General features: G+C 39.3%; 1 protein-coding gene and 1 long non-coding RNA gene across 5 annotated transcripts in view; one reads left to right on the forward strand and one right to left on the reverse strand.

The window, feature by feature from the left end:
* The window catches only part of BABAM2 (BRISC and BRCA1 A complex member 2), a 451290-nt gene that overhangs the window by 244267 nt on the left and 184796 nt on the right, over nucleotides 1–22227 (forward strand). For all 4 annotated transcript variants that reach the window (XM_030920637.1, XM_030920638.1, XM_010371190.2 and 1 more), the window contains one exon: nucleotides 627–736. In XM_030920637.1, the coding sequence (XP_030776497.1) occupies nucleotides 627–736 (110 nt within the window). The remainder of the gene's footprint in view (nucleotides 1–626; nucleotides 737–22227) is intronic.
* Nucleotides 20450–22227, reverse strand: part of LOC104668471 — a 55819-nt gene continuing 54041 nt past the window's right edge. Inside the window, exon 3 of the long non-coding RNA XR_748829.2 lies at nucleotides 20450–22138. This is a non-coding gene — a long non-coding RNA (uncharacterized LOC104668471). The remainder of the gene's footprint in view (nucleotides 22139–22227) is intronic.

Here is a 22227-nt window from a genome sequence, read left to right on the forward strand (position 1 = left end):
CAATGTTTATTGGTACATACTTGGATCAACAATGTTTTGTCTTATAGTGTTCTTATAACTAGACTTTTAAATATCTATGTCTTGTGGTTCGCATGTGAATCATCCATTATTATTTTGCCAAAGTAGATGTGTACCTAACCCCCTTGTCATTTGCTTGTATGGTGACACTCTTCATGGTGATATGTTTCCTGGGAATTTTTGCTATTTAAATAACTTACAACATATTGTCAAGGTAGGTGTAAGAAAATTACTGGATTTTTAATTTTTTTGATGTTTTAGGATATAAATTATGTTTATAGTAATATGTTTACTGCAACTTAATTATATTTTTGCTGAATTATTTGTTACCACCAGGTTCACTACTTGCCCCTTACCCCCGAATGTGGGAACAAGTGAGATAGGTGGAGGTCTTTCGCTTTGCTATGGTGGGCTTTGCTCAGAAAGTTTAAAATCCATCCCTTTAGAGGAGTGGGTAGGTGTGTGGAAAGGATGTGCTAAGCAGCTAAGCTAAAGTGGAATAAGGGTAACTCACCATCATGGCTTCAATGCCAGTGGACTGTGAGCTTGTCACTAATAAGATGTTAGGAGAACAGGTGCTGATGTTGTGTTTTTACTTCTTGTTTAAGGATGTAAATGAAGACCCTGGAGAAGATGTGGCCCTCCTCTCTGTTAGTTTTGAGGACACTGAAGCCACCCAGGTGTACCCCAAACTGTACTTGTCACCTCGAATTGAGCAGTAAGTGTCATTAACATTAGGTAGCCTGGTGCTACTTCTGGCTAACCAATATGTCTCATTCTTTCTTTTGCTACTCTTGAACTCTTACATTTATTTCTCTTCATTGACTTTTCTTTCCTTAAAAAATTCATCATATTAAGAGTTTCAATTGCAGAGTAAATGCAGTTAGTATTTGCCGCTACACCCTTTTGGCAACTGTTATTGTGCCTTTGGTAACATGAATACTGTACCTTTGTAGAGAGAAAAGAATAGACAGACTGAGTCCAAAATTGGGACTCCTTCCAGATGTTCCCTGGAGTTCGAATGGTTGTAGCCCACAGTGGGCTGCTAAACATCTTTAAAATATTTAGCAAAAACTGACTCAGAAGTTAGTAAAGCTCATATTAAAAATAGATAACTTAAAAAGATAACATGTTTTATTTTGCTGCATCGAAGTAACTGTGTATAATTTTACATAACATTCAGGCTACATGGCAGAAGTAGTTTGATATCGCATTTGTGTTCTAACCAAGTAACATTATTCATCAGTAATGAATTTTGTAAGGCCTGGATTCATGGTGTGCGTATTGTGGGTGAAATGCTTTAGTAGCTTATTCTACTTCAAAGGAAGCTGCGGTTCATTGAAAATGGATTATAAGCAGATTTGGTTGGGAACTTCTGACAGGACAGATTTTTCATCAGCAGAGAGAGTTTTTACAGACTCTGATTGAAATGTATTATTAAACTTCTCTGTGAGTCATTTAGTCACAGTTGACTGATTTCTGTCTGTGAGTAGATGTGGTCACTATCTAGCATTCTTAGTAAAAGTACTGAGCCATTTTTGCGCCTTCCCACCTTAGTTGCTCTAATTTATAAATCATGGACACATCATCTTAAAAACCAGTATGACACAGCTGTTTATACTCAAGTATGGGAGCTTATGAACATCAATATCTATAGGCATTCTCTTTATATATATATATATCTGACACAGCACCTAGAACAGGATTTTACAGTAGCAGGCACTCAATGAATGTTTAATTTTTGTTTTGAGACAGCGTCTCACTCTGTCACTCAGGCTGGAGTGTAGTGGCATGCTTATGACCAGTCTCGACCTCCTGGACTCCAGTGATCCTCCTACCTCAGCCTCCCAAGTGACTAGGACTCCAGGCGCCACCATGCATGCCTAATTTTTTTATTTTTATTTTTGTAGAGACAGGGTCTCGCTATATTGCCCAGGCTAGTCTCAAACTCCTGGGCTCAAGTGATTCTCCTGCCTCGGCCTCCCAAAGAATGTTTTTTTTTGTTTTGTTTTGTTTTGTTTGTTTGTTTGTTTTGAGACAGAGTCTCACTCTGTCATCCAGGCTGGAGTGCAGTGGTGCAGTCTCAGCTCACTGCAACCTCCACCTTCTGGATTCAAGTGACTCTCGGATTTCAGCCTCCCGAGTAGCTGGGACTACAGGCACAAGCCACCACATCCAGCTAATTTTTTGTATTTTCAGTAGAGACAGAGTTTTACCATGTTGGCCAAGCTGGTCTTGAACTCCTGACCTCAAGTGATCCGCCCGCTTCGTCACCCCAAAGTGCTAGGATTACAGGCATGAGCCACAGTGCCTGGCCCCAAAGACTCTTTTATTATTTTTTTAATTGAAAATACTGACCCATATTAGTAAGCGATCAGTGGATACCAGAGGCAGTAGGATGATGTGGCATAAGGCACGGGCTCTGAGTCAAGCAGATCTGGTTTAAACCTGGTTCCTGCTGCTCACCAGCTAGCACAAAATGTAACTTCTCTGAGCTTGTTTCCTCAGTCATAAAATAGACATAATAACACCTATTTCGTAGTGTTGTTTTCAGGATTATATTAATACTGTTTATAAAGCATTAATCACGGTGCCTGGCACTATAGCAAACACTCAGCAAGTAATAGCCATGAATGTTATTATTATTGATACAGTTCATAGGAGAAGAATAAGTGAGTGTTTAGCAGGGATAAGTTGGGGCAGAAAAAGAGAGGATGGGTAAATAAGGGAGCAAGTACCAGTTCTAGCGTAGCCACTCATTGTGTAACTAATGAGTTAAATTACAAAGGTGCTTTGGTGTTGAGAAAAGAGTTAATGAAACAATTGCAAGATGTGGGCAATATGAATATATTAGTTAAGTTGCAGGCAATAGTTTGCCAGCTCAGAAAAACATTTGTTCCAGCAGCTAGGTTGTTTTTCTTGGAAGTTACTACACCTAATTTGCAAATAAACTTGCTAATAAAGTATTCTCACTCTAAAACTCTAAAATGTGTGGGAAATGATTAGGGAAAGGTATATTTTAAAAGTCATTTTTCCTGTCTCCAAAGTCCAGCTTTCTCATGTCCTTCCTCCCTTTTTTTTCCTTCTTCTTTTTTATGTTAAGAACTCTCCACAGCATACCCTTTTAGATCATTTTTCGGTTACTTCCCCTCATGTACTGTTTCCTTCAGCCAGACCTGAGCGCCTGAAGTTTTCTTACATTGCCAGCACTCTCTTGCCTCTGTGCCTTTGCTAAAGCTGCTCCTTCCATGTCCAAGGCCCTTCTCTAACCCCTTCTTCCTGTTGAAATACTATACTTTTTCTAAGGCCTTATTCAAATGCCATCTCTACCAACCATTTTCCCTGAGGACAGTTAGTCTAGCCTTCCCCAGAGCTCTTTGTAACACTGAATTTATATTAATCTTATAATCTATATTTATATTATAATCTACCCATCATAGCTTTAATTGGTGATACAGATTATTTATAATCTTTTGCTGAATTGCAAGCTACAGGACAAGTCTTTTCTTTAATGCCTTGCATAAATGCAATACACAGTTATCAGTTGCCTAATTGGCAGTCTTCTAGGTGAATAAGTAGTTCTCACCAAAATATTGGAAAATGCCTCACTGAAAGGTCTTGTACTTTTTTCCTGCTTGATACAAATTCACTTGGTAGAACTACGTTTATAATACCAAAACAAGCTACCAAACATTCTTATATCATTTTTTTTTTTTTTTGAGACGGAGTCTCGCTCTGTCGCCCAGGCTGGAGTGCAGTGGTGCGATCTCTGCAAGCTCCACCTCCCGGGTTCACGCCATTCTCCTGCCTCAGCCTCCCGAGCAGCTGGGACTACAGGCACCTGCCACCATGCCTGGCTAATTTTTTGTATTTTTAGTAGAGACGGAGTTTCACCATGTTAGTCAAGATGGTCTCTATCTTCTGACCTCGTGATCCGCCCGCCTTGGCCTCCCAAAGTGCTGGGATTACAGGCGTGAGCCACCGCGCCTGGCCACATTCTTATATCTTTAAGTAGAAGTTTTCAAAACGAGGTTTTAGAGAAAGATTAACATAAAAGAAATAAACTTGGGGTATGACTTCTATAAGGACTTAGATATTTGCTAAAGTTATTAATACTTTTGATTAATTCTTCCAGAGTTCAGAGCACAGAACAGACATAATGCCATTTCAAGAGGGCCATAGTCATGGGATAGGTTTTGAGAACTAACTGTGCTAAGCTCTCATTTGTGTTCTGTGTTTTATACTATCTTGTCAACTCTTAGCTATCTAAGCATTGATTATAGACTCAGACTTGGAGAGTTCTTTCAAGAGTCATAGGAAAAGCATCCCATGTGGACCCGCCCAAAGCCGATGTCAAACTCTTGCCCCAGCTGAGGCTTGTACTCCTTTTGGCTTCTGCTATGGCTCTTTCTAGGAAGTCCCAAGCCCCATGCAGTACATTTGACAGGGAAAGGCTCAGGAGAGACCAATAGTCCCATCCACACTGGGTAAAAATTACCAAGAGAAGGCTTGCATTCCCACCATCTCCTCCATGGGCATAGAGAAATATCGTTTACCTGGGAGGAACCCTGTTCCAGTCTGACTGTTCCTCTGTCCCAGCTTGTCCATGCAGTAGGCAAAGATATTATACTCACATTAACTACTCCCAGCAATTGGAAAAGAAAAAGACTACTTTTGGGTCTTGTCATCATATGTAGGAAAAAATATTGATTTGTTGTACCCTAAAAAGACTACAAATTAGACAAATGTGACAAAAGGGAACATCTGTCAGATTCGTTGGTAGAAGACTCCGAAATGTATTCTAATTTGATGAAGCTCTGAAATGTGATCCCACTTCTGAATCTGTTTGCCCAGGGTCCTGGAATAGTTGTTTGGCGTCTCTGGCAGCCCTGCCGCCCATGGCTGCATGCCCTTATAATGCTTAGATGCATATTGTTTACCGGTCTCCCACTGCGCATTTCTATGGCTTGCAGAGTAAATGCTTCTGAGAAGAACTTTGTGTTCTTGCACAAGGGACATTTATGAAATAAACATACTTCTGGCTCTATACATTTGTTTTCCAAGGAACCAAAACAGATCAGTTGAATTAGACATGAGTAAGTTCTGTTAATTTAAAAAAGAAAAAAGTCAGTGGTGAGCTATGCAAAAAAAAAAAGAAGCTAGTAGTCAGTGATGCAAATTAGATTTTAGTTGAATATTAGAAAAGGGGAAAAAACAGTTTCTAAACCAGTTGCTTTTTTTTCTCCTGGCAGAAAAGCTGTGAGTTTTAAGGTTACATCATCAGAGCTGGCGCGAAACACGCTCTACCTTTCCCTCTTCCCCAGACTGTTGGCAGTTGTGGTAGTGAAACCAAAGGTGAAATGGGCATAAGAATCTGCATAGCACTCTTCCCCAAAAGGTATGGGCCCTTTTCTTGGCTTGAGCCACTTTGTGGGAGTGGTTTAAAGACAACCAGCTTCCTCATTCCCTGTGCTGTTCCCACTCGGTGCATAAAAAGAGGACTTCAGCCCTGAGGCAGACCAGGTGGCATCTTTCACAAGTACAGAATTTGTTTTTAGAACTTTTTGTTAAGTTACATCTGCCTTGGAAATGAGTACTCAAAACTTCCCAGCCCACAAACACTCACTATTATTGAGGCCTGTGTACCTGCAATATGCTTGTTTGTTCTTTCAGGCAACAGAAACCCAATGAGAATCGACCACGTGTGAGGCCCTTTGCTAGGTGCTTCAGAGGCTGTCAGCATAAATGAAATGTGGCTCATCCCCTTAATTTCCTTATATTAAGGGGATAAGAACAAATACGGCAAGTTGCGACTTGTGGTTTAATAGAAAAGGCATATTAATACATGGCATCAGAAGCCCCCTGTTCCTTCACTTACTGGCTGGCAATCTTGGCTTAAGTTAACGTCTTTGAGCTTCATTTCATCTTCTGTGAAGAGGAATAAATCTAAGTTTCCGTTTCATCTACTCCAAGTCGGGAGGTAGATGAGAAAGACCCTATTGTTGTGCTTGGCCCATGGTTGATGCTTAGTTAGTGCTCCTTGAGAAAATACTTACTAAGTCCTATAAGAGGTCAAGAGAGTGGGAGATCACATTTCCATTTGACTTGATGGAGAAGGAGCTTTGGAAGATCATGGAAAGCCTGGCTTTTCTAGAGATTAAATATTCAGTACTGTAACAATAACAGATATGTATTTGTTTAGTACTTTAAAATATTCAAACTGCTTTTCACTTTACCATTCCATCTGATCCTCATGATAGTATGCCTATCATGTGCTTTATAATATAGCTTTTTTCTTCTGTAAGTTGGAGTTTTTAGATCCTTCCTTGTCTCCTTCACTGCTTCTACTTCCTTTTTTCAACCCATTAAATTATGCTAATCAACCCATTAAATTATGCTAAATTGTGCTTCCTGTGATAACATCTCTAGGTACTTTCGTGGCATTGCCTGTTTGTGGATGACACCCAGATCCCCATTTCTAATCTCAGCTTTTCTCCCTGCTTACATATCTGTTTCTCTAACCACTAGATAGACATGTCTATCTGTATGTTCAGTTGACACCTCAAATTCAAAGGGCCTGAAACTAAACTCATCATTCCTCCAATAAGGTAATGTTTCTTCTTTACAGCCTATTTTATTCATGACACTCATGTCTCCTTGATGCCCAGGTGGTACATCTTAAAGGCATTGAACATACCTCATGCCTCTGTTAGCCAGCCCGTTGTTTTGGACTAAAAACCCACTCTCCACAATGTCTGTGAGTCTTATTATTCCTACTGTCATTACCTAGTTCAGTCTTTCAGTTGCCATGGGTCCTGAGGGGCTCTTTCTTCCGATTTCAGTTTATCCATGCGGAACTGTCACTGTCCTTCTGAAATAAATTCCAGTCCTGTAATGTCCTTGCTGAGAAGCTTCAATGCCTCTCTGTTGCCAAGCGAAGTAAATGCACAACTCTCCATCTGGCATTCAGAGTCTGCGATACAGTCCTGCTCACTTTTCCACTCTAGGCTGGACTCTACATGTATCCTGTTGTCCAGCCAAACTGAGAATTTTGTGATTTCCTGAACACACCTTGTGTTTTTTTCACTTCCATACCTTGCTCAGGCTACTCCTTAGACCAGAACATTGAATTTATTTACCTCCCCCGCAGGGTCTGTTAAAGTGCTGCTCATGTTCTTAGATCTTCTCAGTCACCGCCTCCTCCATGGAACTTTTCCTGACCACCACTGCCTGCCTCCACAATGGCACCACACTTTTTCCCTCTGTGTTTGTGCCTCCTTTGTCATGTTACCTCCCTGGACTCTAAACTCTTTAAGGCCTGGGTCTCTTTTCCATCAATTGAGGGCTGATGAGCCACAGCCCATCTCTGGCCAAGCTGGCCCTAGCCAGGCCCCTGCCCAAGCGTAACCACAGTCTCCATTGACAGGTCTGGCTGGAGAGGCAGAAAGCTGTGACACTATGTACATGTTAAGGCAGTGGGTTTTCACAGTCATTTCTTGTTGTTGTACCTTGTGGCTAGCCAGGAGGATAGTTTCCTTTATGGTCGCTTGTTCATGTTTCTGAGAGGTGGAGCCGTATTTCATAAGAGTGGTTTATCAGCTGAATCCTGGAGGTGGAATATGACTTTGATCTCCTATGACCTATGTGACCTCATATAGCCCTGTTGGCGTCTCCAGCCTCCCCTCCCCTGCCTTTATCCCACAGCGTGCCTGGCAGCACACATGGTCTCTTGGAATATTTGGATAGCCTGGGATCTACAAGGGCTGTGATAAAGGGAAACTTGGGGAACTGAAAATTAAAATAATACTACTTAGAATTATGGGTGAGTAAGGATATTAAATTCAGACAAATTGGATCAAATACATTTTTTAAAAGCAGTAAGCAAGTTCAATATATTGGTATATGTGATTTTATTTACCACCAAATTTAATATCTCAACAGAATGGAAAATTTTCATTTTAGACGCTTAAAAGATTTTTAGAATAATTAGAAAAATTGTATAACATAGATTTTAAAGAAAAAAATTCTTGCTTTAAAAAAAAATCTGTATCAGTCATCTCAAAAAAGAGACCTTCCAGATCTCTTAGGCTGATTTTGTGTTAGGATTTAAGTAATAGAACGTAATAGTAAACATGGTTTAATTTAACCTTACTCATGTTTTCTTGAGTCAGTGAGATAATCCTATAATAAATATTGTGCTCCTGGAGAGTTTTTTTCTTTACTCCTTTGATAAATAGACGGTCCTGAGTATGCTAAGGCAGCCAGCTCTCAGGAGAAGATATGTATTTGATTTTGGTAGAGAGAGCTGTCTTATCCTCTAGGGACTTGCGATGTTCGTTTTACTAGTCTGGGAGGAGGGCCAAAAGGGTTCTTCGTGACTTAGAGTGGAATTCTGAAAAGTAAGTTCAGCAAGTTTTCATTAGTGAGTTTGTCCTTCTGTCTTGCCTGTGCCTCCCAAAAGATCAAGAGCTCAGCCTTTGCTTTGAAATATTACAAAAAAGAACCAGAACAGAATTTAGTTGGGGGAGAAAATCAATCAGCCCCAAAATATCATATTTTTGGAAACATTCTGGTGTAGAACTCCCACCTCCCTAGCCACTTAAGTTAGTGATATCTCAGTGTTTTTATCTAGCTTCCTTTTTAGGCAGAAAATACACATTTAGAAAGAAGATGTATATAAATCTGTGATAACTCAAATCTCACTGGTACATGTTTCTTAAACTTGTTTGACCCTTAAGTTCTGTCTTAAATTTATTTTGAGTCTTGGGGAAGTTCTGTGCCTTATTTCTCTTAAATGCTATACTCCTCTCTACAGTACAATAATTAGTCTAAAGCTATAAGATATACTATATCTTAATTTAAAAAATCAGGCCTAGCACCTTTCTGCAAAACATCTCAAGGGTTTCGTGCAGATTTTTTTCTGCCGTGAAGATGAGAAATTCATGATTTCCAGTTTAACACTATCTCTTAACAGCAAAGCTCTTCACACCGATCATTACTGTTTTATGCAGTTGCTGTTCATTTATATTTATTCACAAGTAGGAAAACATTCCTCAGTGGAAGGTCTGAGATGCAAAGTGCTAGTTAACAAAAATGTTGAGCAAAGAAATTAGAAAGTAGAAGGGAAAATGCCCCCAGGATGTCCCAGAACTGATGGAAGATATCAACTCTCAGATTGAGAAAGTCCAGTGAATCTCAAACAGGCCAAATAAAAAGAAATTGACACCTAGACATATCATAATGAAACTGTACAACACCAGAGATTAAAAATAACCAAAGTTATTTTTAAAGGAATAGCAGATTGACACAGACCTCTTTGAAGATCTAATGAGAGCCATAGACTTCACCCCAGAAAAATATATATGCATAAAAAGTTTAAATATAGTTTGGAGAGTAACACACCTTCCCCTGTAGCCAATGCCTAAACCTCATTTAACAATCTATATTCTACAGTTAAGTTCTGCATTTGTAATGTCTTCCATATTGTCTCATACTAGAATAGTCACTATATCTTCATATCTAATATTTAAAGTGTGAATTATCGTCTAACACTTCCTGTCTTCCCATCCCCTAAATCTATACTTCTCCCATATTCTTTATTTTCATTCATGGCTTTACCCTCTTTCTAATGACCCTAGCCATGACACCCAGGCATCCTATTTTTGACCTCTTGCTATTGCTTCCCATATCTAATCAATTGCCAGTTCATTCTGCTTGTATGTCATCTCTCATGTGCATCTCCTCACCCTTGCCCCAGCCTGTTTCAAGCCTCTAGGTATCTTATTCTTTGCTAGATTAATCTTAATAAAATAGAGCTTGATCCCTCTCACTTCCTTGGTACAACAGCCTTTATGCCTCTTTACAGGACAGACCATGCAGGAAAACTGCATATGATCTTATACTCTCTGAGAAGCCTCAGTGCCCACCACACTCACAGCCTGCTGTGGGCCATGTGCCCCAGATACCTGAGCCATAGGTAGTAGGACCAGGGATAGGTACTATAGGAATTATTCTTAATTTGGAGGAAGCGCAACTATGTTTAAAAATTTTTATTCAGCTGGGCGCGATGGCTCATGTGTATAATCCCAGCACTTTGGGAGGCCGAGGCGGGGGTCACTAGCTGGGAGGCTGAGACAGGAGAATTGCTTGAACCTGGGAGGCGGAGGTTGCAGTGGACTGAGATTGCACCACTGCACTCCAGCCTGGTGACAGACCAAGGCTCTGTCTCAAAAAAAAAAAAAACAACAACAAAAAAATTATTCAACACCTCTTAGTGTTTTGTTGCAGTGTTTTGTAACTGGATAACTCTAGCTTACCCAGTTGGCCGTATTGCTAGATGTCTTTCTGTATTGTGTCTTGATTATTCCAGTTTTCTACAAGGATTGACTGGGATTACAGACGTGCTCTGAGTGACATCCTAGAGATAGTCTAGCTGTGTAGCTGTTGAAACACTTTCCTGTTTTCCTTTAGTTCTTGTGGCTTTATATTAAACTTTTATTCTTTGCGATGACTTATCTGAGCTACTGACATCTCTCAACAGGAATAGTAACTGGTCTCCTTGCATCTCCTTTTTCCCCACTTCAGTCTAGTTGCCACATTACAAACAGTGGTTGTCTGAAAACACAAATCTGATCTATCATTCTTTTGCTTAAAAACAGAGTTTATTACTTTTCCTTGTAATACACAGAGTTTATTACTTTTCCTCGTAAATGATCACTCATCAGCTTTATCCAACTCAATGCTTTCCCTGCATCTCTCAGGCATATATATATTTTTTCTACCTATATCTCTTCTATCATCAAGTTCTAGCATTTATTTCTTCATACTGTCTTGAAGTCTGAATTCTAAGTCTTTAATTCCTCTTATCCTGTTGTTTCAGTGACTTTCCCCTTCAATCCTTTATGTCAAACACTTGATGGAAGTAGAAACCAATGTATAAAAAAGGTAGCTTCAGGTTTTTTTTTTTTTTTTTGAGACGGAGTCTCACTCTGTCGCCCAGGCTGGAGTGCAGTGGCCGGATCTCAGCTCACTGCAAGCTCCGCCTCCCGGGTTTACGCCATTCTCCTGCCTCAGCCTCCTGAGTAGCTGGGACTACAGGCGCCCGCCACCGCGCCCAGCTAGTTTTTTGTATTTTTTAGTAGAGACGGGGTTTCACCGGATTAGCCAGGATGGTCTCGATCTCCCGACCTCGTGATCCGCCCGTCTCGGCCTCCCAAAGTGCTGGGATTACAGGCTTGAGCCACCGCACCAGGCCAGCTTCAGGTTATAAAACAGATGGTCATCAAAACTGTGAGACCCATTATTCCAATATCTTCCAAGGATGAGGACCTTTTTTTTACTGTCAAAACCTTTTATATGGGGATGGGAGAAGGGCTTGACTACAAAGAGGCAGGACAAGGCAGTTTGTTTAGAATGATGGAATTATTCTCTGTTGTCACGGTAAATATGTAACTCTACACATTTCTCAAAACCCATAGAGCTGTATATCACAAAGAGTAAATTGTACTATGGGTAAAAAATACATTTCAAAAATATTTCATGGATTCCTAGAGATAGAAGTAATACTTGTAGCATTTCATTTTAATAAATAAATTCAAAATGCCTTTTAAATATACTTGTGTTTTTTAATCACAACAGTATGAGTATATATATGAAAAATGAATACATATATAGATGTATATATGCACATATATAATATAACACAAGTGTATAAAAGATATATGTAGCTATGTGTGTGTATATAAACATATGTATACATATGCATTGTCTTAGCTTGGCCTGCCATAACAAAATATCATAGACTGGATGGCTTAAATGGTAGAAGTTTATTTCTCACAGTGTGGTTGCTAAAACATTTCAGATCAAGGTGCTAATATATTTGGAGTCTGGTGATGACCCTCTTCCTAGCTTGCAAATGGCCACATTCTTGCTGTATCCTCACACAGTAGAGTGGAAGCCCTCATATCTCTTCTTTTTCTTATAAAAGTACTAATCCCATCATGGGGACTCTACCCTCATGACCTGATCTAAACCAAATCACTTCCAGAGGCCCCACCTCCTAATACTGTCATATTGGGGGTTAGGGCTTCAACATGTGAATTTTGGGGGCATAAATATTCAGTTCATAACATACACATATAGCATATGTGTGTATATATCACACACGTACACATACACAGAGCATTTATTCAGTCTTCAAACAATGGTTGGTGTGTGATCGTATAGTAAACTTGTTCTAGCAACCCTAAACCCCCATGATGCCATGAGGCCAACAGATTGGGAACATTTGTTATAAAGGATATATAATGAATGATCATTTTTCCAAGAATTCTGTTGTTCATATTTATTGATATTTGCTTAAATAAGAACACACTTTAACTTCTTTCTTGCTCTCGATAGCTAACATAATATAATTATGATGTTAGGAAGCAGTTTTTACCCCTGTTAATTGCAGAATGAGAGATTCATGAAGCCCTCTCGTACTCTGATGCCTCCGTACCCAACATAAACATCTAGGTTTCCTAATTTAGTTCATGGTGGGGACAGAAGAACTCCAAAAGGAGCAAGGCTCTAGGGTATTGAAACCAACACTTCAGAGCTTTCCTCTTGTGTTAGGACCGTGACCTCATTAAGCTCACAGCACTGGTTCCTCCAGAGCCCCTGACTCTCAGATTTTCCACGATTTTCTCGTATCAGTATGTTTCTGTCTAGACAATGATCAATGATTGGTCTGTTATATTAATAAAGCATCATTTACTTACTTTTCAGGGCAGAATATCAATGTGGATGGGGGGTATGTCAGGTGGATTTTAAAAATAAAGTTGTTCTACTTCATCTTTGCTGTAAGAGGTATGTTATATTATGTCCACAGCATGATTTTAAAGGGTAATTATTTAGTATCTAAAGTAATAGTATGGTTCTTGATTACAAGTTTGGTGTAAGTAGGCAGTGACTAAGGCTCTTCATGTGTAAAATTCATATATAAAGTGGAGCTCTGTACATTGTTGTTGTTGGAGGAACAGTCTAACATCAATGTTTTCAGAGTTTACTATGTGAAGTTTTATTAAAGAGCATATAATTTGATCCTAGTATGTCTGATTTTGAGTCCCGTAATGGGACTAATGATCATATCAGAGTTTTTCTAGACTTGTTAAAATTCAGACATGCTGTCTTTCACTAGCAACACTAATGACTTAATGAATAGGGGAGGCTTTAGTTTAAAACAAAACAAATGATGGGTTAATATAATATTGTAAATAGGACTGTAACAGGGAATGAACCTCCTGTCTGTGAACATTATCTTTTATAGACAGCTTCAACAAAATAGAGGTCATTTTTGAAAAAACCTGAAATCTACCTTGGCAAATTTCAGCTGAACCAAACCATGAATTTGAAGAAGTTATATATATATATATCAGTAGAAAATTCACTTTACTGACAACCTTTTTTCCCTACATGCAAAGAACTTTCCCTCCCACTTTTAAATCCCTCCCCTCCCTACTCCACCCCAATCTTTAAAAAGTATGATGTCAGATTGGGTTTCTTTGTGCCAAGTTTTTATCCTGGAACAGATTTTTATAGCCATGTTTCTCTGAGAAAAGGAGTTTATGACCAAATGGTGATAACACTTCCATGTTTTCATTTCCTCCTCTGACCTAGTACTTTTTTCCTAACTTTAACTTTGTCAGAGTTTAGCACAACCAATTTAATGTGTTTTAAAGCTAAAGGAAATTATTTTGAGAGCTTTTAAGGATTCATTGACTATAATATCATCATATATTATTCCTTGGGGAAAAAAACAGATTATGGAGCATGATATTTTAAAATTTTAGATTTTTGTGTTCATTCAGTATGAAAACCCTTCAGAATCTTTGTGTGTAGATAGATATTGTGGTGATTGGTCTTTGTTATTTCCACCCCGGTAGAGTTGTTCACCAGAGATTGTTCATTTACTTTTTTGAAACTCTTTCTTAAAAGTATAGATAAACTTGGCCCTGTCATTTAATGTTAAGGGTGAAAATGGTGGAAACGAGTGAAATGGTCATCAGTAGGGAAACAACCTAATTGTCCATTGACAGATTAATGGATAAAGAAATTTATATATATATATATATATATAAAACAATGGACTATTATTCAGCCTTAATAAAGGAAATGTGGATGAACCTGGAAGACATTATGCTAAGTGAAATAAACCAAACATAGAAGGAAAAATACTGCCTGATCACTTACAGTGGAATCTAAACAAAATGTCAAATACATAGAAACAGAGAGTACAACAGGGGTCCCAGGGGTGGGGAAGAGGTAGGAAAATAGGGAGAAGTAGGTCAAAGAATGCAAACTTGCAGTTATATAGGATGAATAAATCTAGAGATCGGATATACAGCATAAGGACTATAATTAATAATGTTATATTGTATACTGAAAATTTGCTAAGAGAGTAGATTTTAGGTGCTTTTAACACACACATACACACACACACACACACACACACACACACAAGTAACTATGGAAGGTGATGAATATATTGTTTTACTATAGTAATCATTTTACTATGTGTATGCATATGAAAAACATCATGTTGTATACCTTAAATATATACAACTGAAAAAATGAAAAAAAAAAAAAAACCCTAAACATCAAAGCCATATTAGCTATTTCTACAGGAAAATATATGTATGTGGATACGGATGCTGGATACTACTAATGGCTAATACCAATGAACACTCATGTCACATGTGTTAAGCACTCTATACCTGTTAGCTCATTCAGTTCTCACAACAACCCTATGAGGTTGGTTGCCACTATTTCCCCAGTTTTATGATGACAAAACAGAGAGAGGGTCAGAAACTTGCCTGAGTCACATATCTAGCAAGTGGTAGTACCAGCGTTTGAATCTAGGCAGTTTGCCTCTAGCAAGATTAACAGTAGAGGTCAAAGGGAAGCCCTATTGGTAATGTTTTAATTTGGGGGGTGGGTGGGTGGTGAATCTAGGCATTTTAATGAGAAAATTAAAATTACTTTGTTTTAAAAATTAAAATAATTAACTTGGACTAAATTTACTAGATATTTACAAAGTTATTAATGACATACACACTTTTTGATGAAACCTCCATTCCATATTCCAGCAGGATGAATGTTATTGTTTGCAGGACTGCTGAACATTTGGTAATTGTCTGAAGTACTATGCTGTAATCCCTCTCATCTACCACATGTTTTCTCACCTTCAGCACTATAGACTATTTTGGGCTAGATAATAATTCTTTGTTGGGGGGCTCTCCTGTTCATTGACGGATGTTTAGCAGCATCCCTCAATGGGTGTCAGTAGCACCCATTAACCCTGAGTCATGACAATCAACAAAGTCTGTCATATCCCCTGGGCAAGGGTGGGGGCTTTGGGGGTAGTGGTGAAATCATCCCTAGTTGAGAGCCACCAATCTCCTGCCGTCCTTTAGGAACCTTTAAGAGCCTATTTTTAGCTCTACTAAGCTTTAGAAAATCAATCATTCACAACATTGAATTGTTTTCCTTTAGTGCATGCCGAGATCATGCACAACAATTAGAGATACAAATAAAAGATTGGGTCCTGCAGTACTCTCCAGTTATTATCCTCTTCTTGTCTTCCCCCTAAACTCAAAGCCTTCAGTGTTCACATACCACATGTGCTGTATAGCCAACCTGCTTTAGACCTCTCCAGTTCACTGTCTACCTCCTGTCCTCTCTCAATCTCAGAAAGGAAGGCCACAGCCTCTACTTGGTGCCATAAAGTGTGGTTTTCCATTTGTGTTTTTGATCTTTTTGCTACTTTCCATTCCACAGATAAATATTTCCTAGTCAGTTCTCAGTTTCCTCACAGACTTTGTTGATCAGAGCAGTTTTACATGTTTACATTTGGGGGCTGCTTTTTGTAGCCTTATTGGAAGGGCCCCCCAACATTTTAGTTCCAAAGACTAACATATTTCGGAGACCAACAGGCATAAAGCCCACTTTTGCCTTTTGCCCAAATTCTTAATCCTCAGAAGATAAATATAGTTCATTCAGAAGTAGAATTTCATCTCCACCCTCAACAGCCTCTTTACCTTCTATCCTGACCCACCTGCCCCTCCCATCATGATCAAGTCTTTGCTGAAATGCAAAGGCACACACTGGTTAAGACCACTCCTTGGCAGTAACATTTGGATTTGAGCCCTGGCTGCCACTTTGTAGTCGTGTGAACTACTGGACGTTACTTAATTTCTGTATAACTCAGTTTCTTTGTCTAGAACCCTCATGGAATCTTTGCCAGGATTAAATGAGAGAATGTGTTTAAGTGTTTAGCATAGTGCCAGGCACATTGTAAATACCTGATGTATTATAAGTTGCTTTTCTTGCTATTACTGTCATCATCGTCAACATCAACATCTTCTTCTGAATCCTTCTTTCAAAATGTTCAGGGACCCCAATTTTTGAAATTCCCTCTAGATACTATGCACAGGGACCTTAGGTAATACCAGTCACCTGAATTCATTTAGGATAAACTAGTGAGGAAAATGTAAAAACATATCTGAAGTGAGGGACTAAATATTTCTCTCAGGGATCAGCTCTGGACTTTGCTTGAGTCACAACCCCACTTCAAACCTGAGAATCTCATGATAGCTGTTACTATCCACAGCCTCTCTACCCCCAGATAAATTTGCATTTTCTTCAGAACATCCATGGACTTCCTTATATATGAGCCCAAATGCTTTAGGGATCCACTGACCCTGAATTAAGACTCCTTCTCTGAAGTTTTTATTGAGATAGACAACTTCTCTGAAGTTTTTAGTGAGATGTCCACTGGCCATGACAGTGATATGCTGGCCAGGGACAAGAATCACAGACAAGAGCAGTCCAAAAGTCACGACCCTGATGACACTGTGCTGAACCTGTTGCAAACATTGTTTTATTCAATCTGCGCAATAGACCTTTGGGATCAGAATTACTGGCTCTCAAGACACATGGAGATATTAAGGCACACAGATGTTAAGTAACTGTCAGAGGTCAACAATGAGTGTGTGACAACAAACAGGATTCAAACCCAGATCTGTTAGCTCCCAAAGTCCTTGGTCTTACATGCTACCCACTGCTTCCCTGGGCGGGGTGGGGAGGGGCTCTGGACCATGGAGGTCACACATCAGTGCTCCCAGTGTGGTCCTCAGAATACCTGCCTCAACATGAGGTTAGGATTTGGTTAAAATTGGATTTCTGGGGCCACCCACATTCTGAATCTAAAGTATTTGTGATTTAAAATCTAAATAAGTACTTTTAGTGATTTATATACTTACTAAACACTTGAGAATCACTGATCTTTCCAATGTGGTGTGGCTTATAGAGAGTGCTGGACAGAACTGAAACAAAGGAGAAAGATGAAGCACAGACAGAAAGAACTGGGAGGATGCCCCGCATGTGCTCATATCTGTAAATACTCATCTCTTCTCCTTTGTCTCAGCCCTTGCTGTTTAAATCTGGACCCTTATATTTTTCAGCTATTTGGCTCCAGCCTCCCCTTGCCTGACTCCTGGCTTTGTATGTTACCTCTCTTTCCTGACTTTCACTGCCTTTTACAAGTTGCATTTTCTGCTCATTTTTGGTGATACCTACTAAGGGCCAAGGGAAAATACACTGTAACAGAAACCTAAAATTAATTGTCACCCTGGGTTTAAGGCATTCTGTCATTCTTTCCCTTTCCTTCACTACTTTTTGTCTCAGCCTACTCTTTTATTTATTTGTTAGTAGCAGTTTTATTGAGCTATAATTCATGTACAGCTCACCCATTTAAAGTGTACAGTTCAGTGGTTTTCAGTATATTCCAGAGTTGTGCAGCCATCACCACAATCAATTTTAGAACTTTTTACTCACCCCGGAAAAGAAATCCCACACCCTTTGCAGTTACTCCCAATTTCCCCCAACCCTCCGGCCCTTGACAATTACTAATTTACTTTCTATCTCTATGGATTTGCCTATTCTGGACATTTTATGTAAGTGGAATCATATAATATGTGGTCTTTTGTGACTGATTTCTTCTTTTTAGCATAATGTTTTCAAGGTTCATCCATGTTTTAGCATGTATCAGTACTTCATTCCTTTTCATTGTGGAATAATACTCCAGTATGTCATATACCACATTTGATTTATCCATTCATCAGGTAATAGACATTAGGATTGTTACCACTTTTTGACTATTATGAATAATGTTGCTATGAATATTCATGTTATAAGTTTTTGTGTAAACACATATTTTCAAATCCTTTAGGTGAAATGCCTATTCAGACTTTTGCCCATTTTTAAGTTGCTTTATTTTTCTTCTTATTGAGTTGTAAGAGTTCTTTATATATTCTGAATACTAGACCTTTATTAGATACATAATTTGCCAATATTTTCTCCCATTCTATGTGTTGTCTTTTCACTTTCTTGATGGTATCCTTTGACTATTCTTAAGCTCACCTGTTGAAGTTCCTTTTGGCTAGAGTCCTTGTCTACTTCCCACCCTCATCATATTTTAAAGTTTTTCCATGTGCATATTAGATTTTCCTACATTAGATCATTTATGTCCCCAATAGAAGATCTAAACTGCCATTTCTTACTCTCATTGCATTTAAAAATGCAAATTATAAGCCTAAAATAATTGGTACAGGGTTCATATCCAAAATAAAGAACTCTTTAAAATTAAGAAAATGGCAAAAAATCTGACAGACAGTGAACAAAAAACCATGAACGTGGTTCACAGACAAGGAAACATGAGTAGCACATAAAGTATGAAAAGACGCACCATCAGTGGGGCCACTGTAGAATGTTGAGTGGCTGCAACTATTGAGTGACTCTGGATGTTGCCCCGTCTCTTGGATCTTAAGGCCGAACTGGGCCTTTGGTCAGAACTGGAGGCCTAGGGGTTCTTCAGCCCACTAGCGAATCCATTCTGATCCTGACTTGGATCTTAATCTCTAGAACTCTCATGTATAAAATTTTCAGCCATTTCTAGGAATTTTAAGAAAAGCTAACATGGGACTTTTCAGTTCAGTTCAGATTTAAAGGTGTTCAGGACCCCTGAAGGGAGTATGGGAACAAGGGAAGTTTTCTGAATACAGGAGATTGACCTAAACCTGAAATTGGACTAGGAGCAGAACAGAGTAGGGTCTGGAGGATCTGCCCATCCCAGACCTAAAATTCCGTAGCCTTTCTGGAGATCTGAAATGAGGGATTTTTGCACTTAATGGCTTCCCTCTACATAATCACTAACTACTGGCATGTAAGAAAGAAAATCTAAGTTAGTTGCAGAGTGAAAAGCAGGCCTACGTAGTCCCTGACTTTGGGCCACAGGGTTCTGAACTCGAAGGTTACAGTAGGTGCCATGGTAGGTTTACTCTCCCAAGCCCAAGAATGGAGCCTCTGTTCACACTGTGCTGTCCTGTGTTAGAAAGTCACGTGGCTTCCTTCTTCATTTTGACAAATCATTTTTAATGTTCTTTTACATCATTTGCTTAAGTTCACATCTTTGTGATAGAACTCTCATTAAACAGATTAAGAGCTTTTAAAAACATTATTTAGATTTTTTTTTTGCTCCCCTCCCCTTAATTTTTTGTTTTAAAGAAGAAAGGACAAGTAGCAAGAAATACATTTAAAATTTGTAATTTTTCCCTTTAGGAAATTCTTTTAGTAATAGGACACAGGTTTCAACGTGGATGTTATACTCATTTTGCTTTGTGATATGGTCCAGTGCAGTCTAGGATATCTGGCATCCATGGTCCTTGCCTGCTGGATGAATGACCCCTTAGTGATTGAGACCACTTAATATACCTCCCTACATTTCATACACCCCCTAATGGGATGTTATCACTCGAACTGAAAAGGAAGGTAATACCTTCTTTTCCTTTGAGTTCCAAATTATAGACTGAACACCTTGTTCAAGGTTGAGAATCTTATTTCAGTTCTTAGAGAGATTTCTAGGAATACCAGAAATACTTTACTCTTATTCTGTGGTTGTTTGGCCCACTACTTTCAGATCAAGATCTCATCTCTTGGAATACTGTGTACCGCAGAAACCGTATCTCATCGCTCAGTCTGGCACACTTTAGATTTGGCTCTCCCACTTTCTGGCCCCTTCCCTGATATGATGCCCTTTGAATGGGCTCCACAGAGGCATGTGCTTTGGTGCCACAATAAAGTTACCAGGACTGTTTATTAAGCTTACGCGTTTTTTCAAGTGCAGGCAGCCCCCCACTAATAAGTTGCATTCCAAATTGTATGTGTAGGTTGGTTATTTGGACTCTGGAACGTGTTTTGCCATGGAAACCATTTAGTACATAGTTGGGTTACCAAGGAAACTGGATGTACTGAAGGAGCCCATCAAGCCATAGTGCCTGCCACATGCATAACCACATTTTGGGGGACAGAACCCAACCCTTTTTCTTTCTTTTTTTGTAGCTGTCAGTTGGACAGCTCGCCTTGTTGGAGGATGGGCCAGGAGCTAGCAGTGATCCAGCCGCAGCAGAATGGACCTGCTCAGTTCACCCAATACAAGTCCATATACCAGGAGGGCCTGAAAGTCAAGTCAGATCTCTCTGTAACAGACATGCAGGGCAAACAAGAGCTGTACTGTCATTCACTTCTGAATCGTTACCTGGAACAGTGCTAAGCAACTTTTCCTCCTTGCTTATGAAACCCAGTCTGCATCCCAGAGCCAGGAGAGCTGGAGCCAGAGTGAGCACAGTGCACACAAAGTGCTTTCCTTTGTTGCTCGTGTTTTCAAATGTCCTTGCAATAAATGATCATCTCTCCAAGTAGTCAGTGTGGACCCAGTATCATGCAGGAAAAGCCGACCAGCTTAAACTGGGTGTGGGGCCGGTCCACAAAAGCTTATGGCCCCATGATCTAGGTTCCTTATTAATAGCAAGGCATTTTCGTGTTATATAATATGTCACTCATCACAGTAAAGACAGAATGCTAAGCCCATTGTACTATTCCAAAGACAAGGAATGGAAATGGTAACAGCATTATTATTGTAGTGTTTTGATTGTATTTTTAAAAAATTAAGCAGAGTATAACTTAAATGTTTCTTGGTGCCTGTTTATAACCAGTACTGCCCTATTCCCTTGATATAGTGGATTGTAGTCTACACCCTGAGTACTGGGTACGAAGACTCAGCTCCTCGCTGTTACTTCCTTGGAACCTTCACCTGGTGTCCTAATCAGAGTGATGGCCTTCATTCCCCTGTCTTGTTGTCACCCTTTGGGGCTTCCTTAGTTTAGTCTTTTATTTCCTATATTTGTATGTTTGCACAATCAGAGTAATTTAACTTAACATTTATATTGTGCTTTCTACTTTACAAGGCGCATTCTCTTTGCAAGCTAGATAGAGCCCGCATTGTCATCTCTGTTTTCCAGAGTTAAAATGAATACTCAGGCATTTTAAAGGACTTGCCAAACTCTCACATCCACTCGCAGCAGATCTGGAGGTGGAACACAGGGTTTCCAGGGCCCAGTTTTCCTGTGCTCTTTCTGCTGTATCACTCCACATGCCTGTACGGTTGCCACTTCCTTTAGCTCTACTAATTCCTTGATGGGTGGTTGTTAGCTCTCTTGGGATTTTTACTCAGTGCTGAACATCTCTAGGAGAGTAGTAGCCTTCCCTCTCTGGCTGCTTTAGTCGGTGTCCCTGGCACTTTGGCCCTAGCATGTACCTCTTACTTCAGCAAATTGGCATCTTGGGACAAGCTCCTGCCATAGTGTATTTATTAGTGAATTGGTACCTTTGCATATTTTATACATTGAATTAGTGCCTCCAGGTATTAATCTTGATGGTTAATAATCATATTTTGTTTTATGTAGTGTCTTTTCATCAGAAGTATATATTATCTTCCATTATATAGGGGAGGCTAACTAGTTAAATTACTTGTCTCAAATCTTAACCATAACAGTAGAAGAGAGAAGGAAACTAATTTCTTTGAGGAGCTCATGCAAACCAGACACTGTACTAGGTGCTTTACATATAGAATCTCATTTCATCCTTGCAAAAACCTTGTGGAGTAGGCGATGTTTTACATTTTACAAGTGAAGAAACTCTAGTTCAGACAAGTTAAGTCTGTCTATTGTTCAGACAAGCTACCCTGCAAGTGAAAAGTAGAGGGAATATTACCTTCTCTGATTCCAATTCTCATCTATCTGCTGTCCCACATGGCTTCCTCTTGCCCTTTGC

This window comes from Rhinopithecus roxellana, chromosome 17 (genome assembly GCF_007565055.1).
Source record: "Rhinopithecus roxellana isolate Shanxi Qingling chromosome 17, ASM756505v1, whole genome shotgun sequence".
In the NCBI taxonomy this organism is placed as follows: Eukaryota; Metazoa; Chordata; class Mammalia; order Primates; family Cercopithecidae; genus Rhinopithecus; species Rhinopithecus roxellana.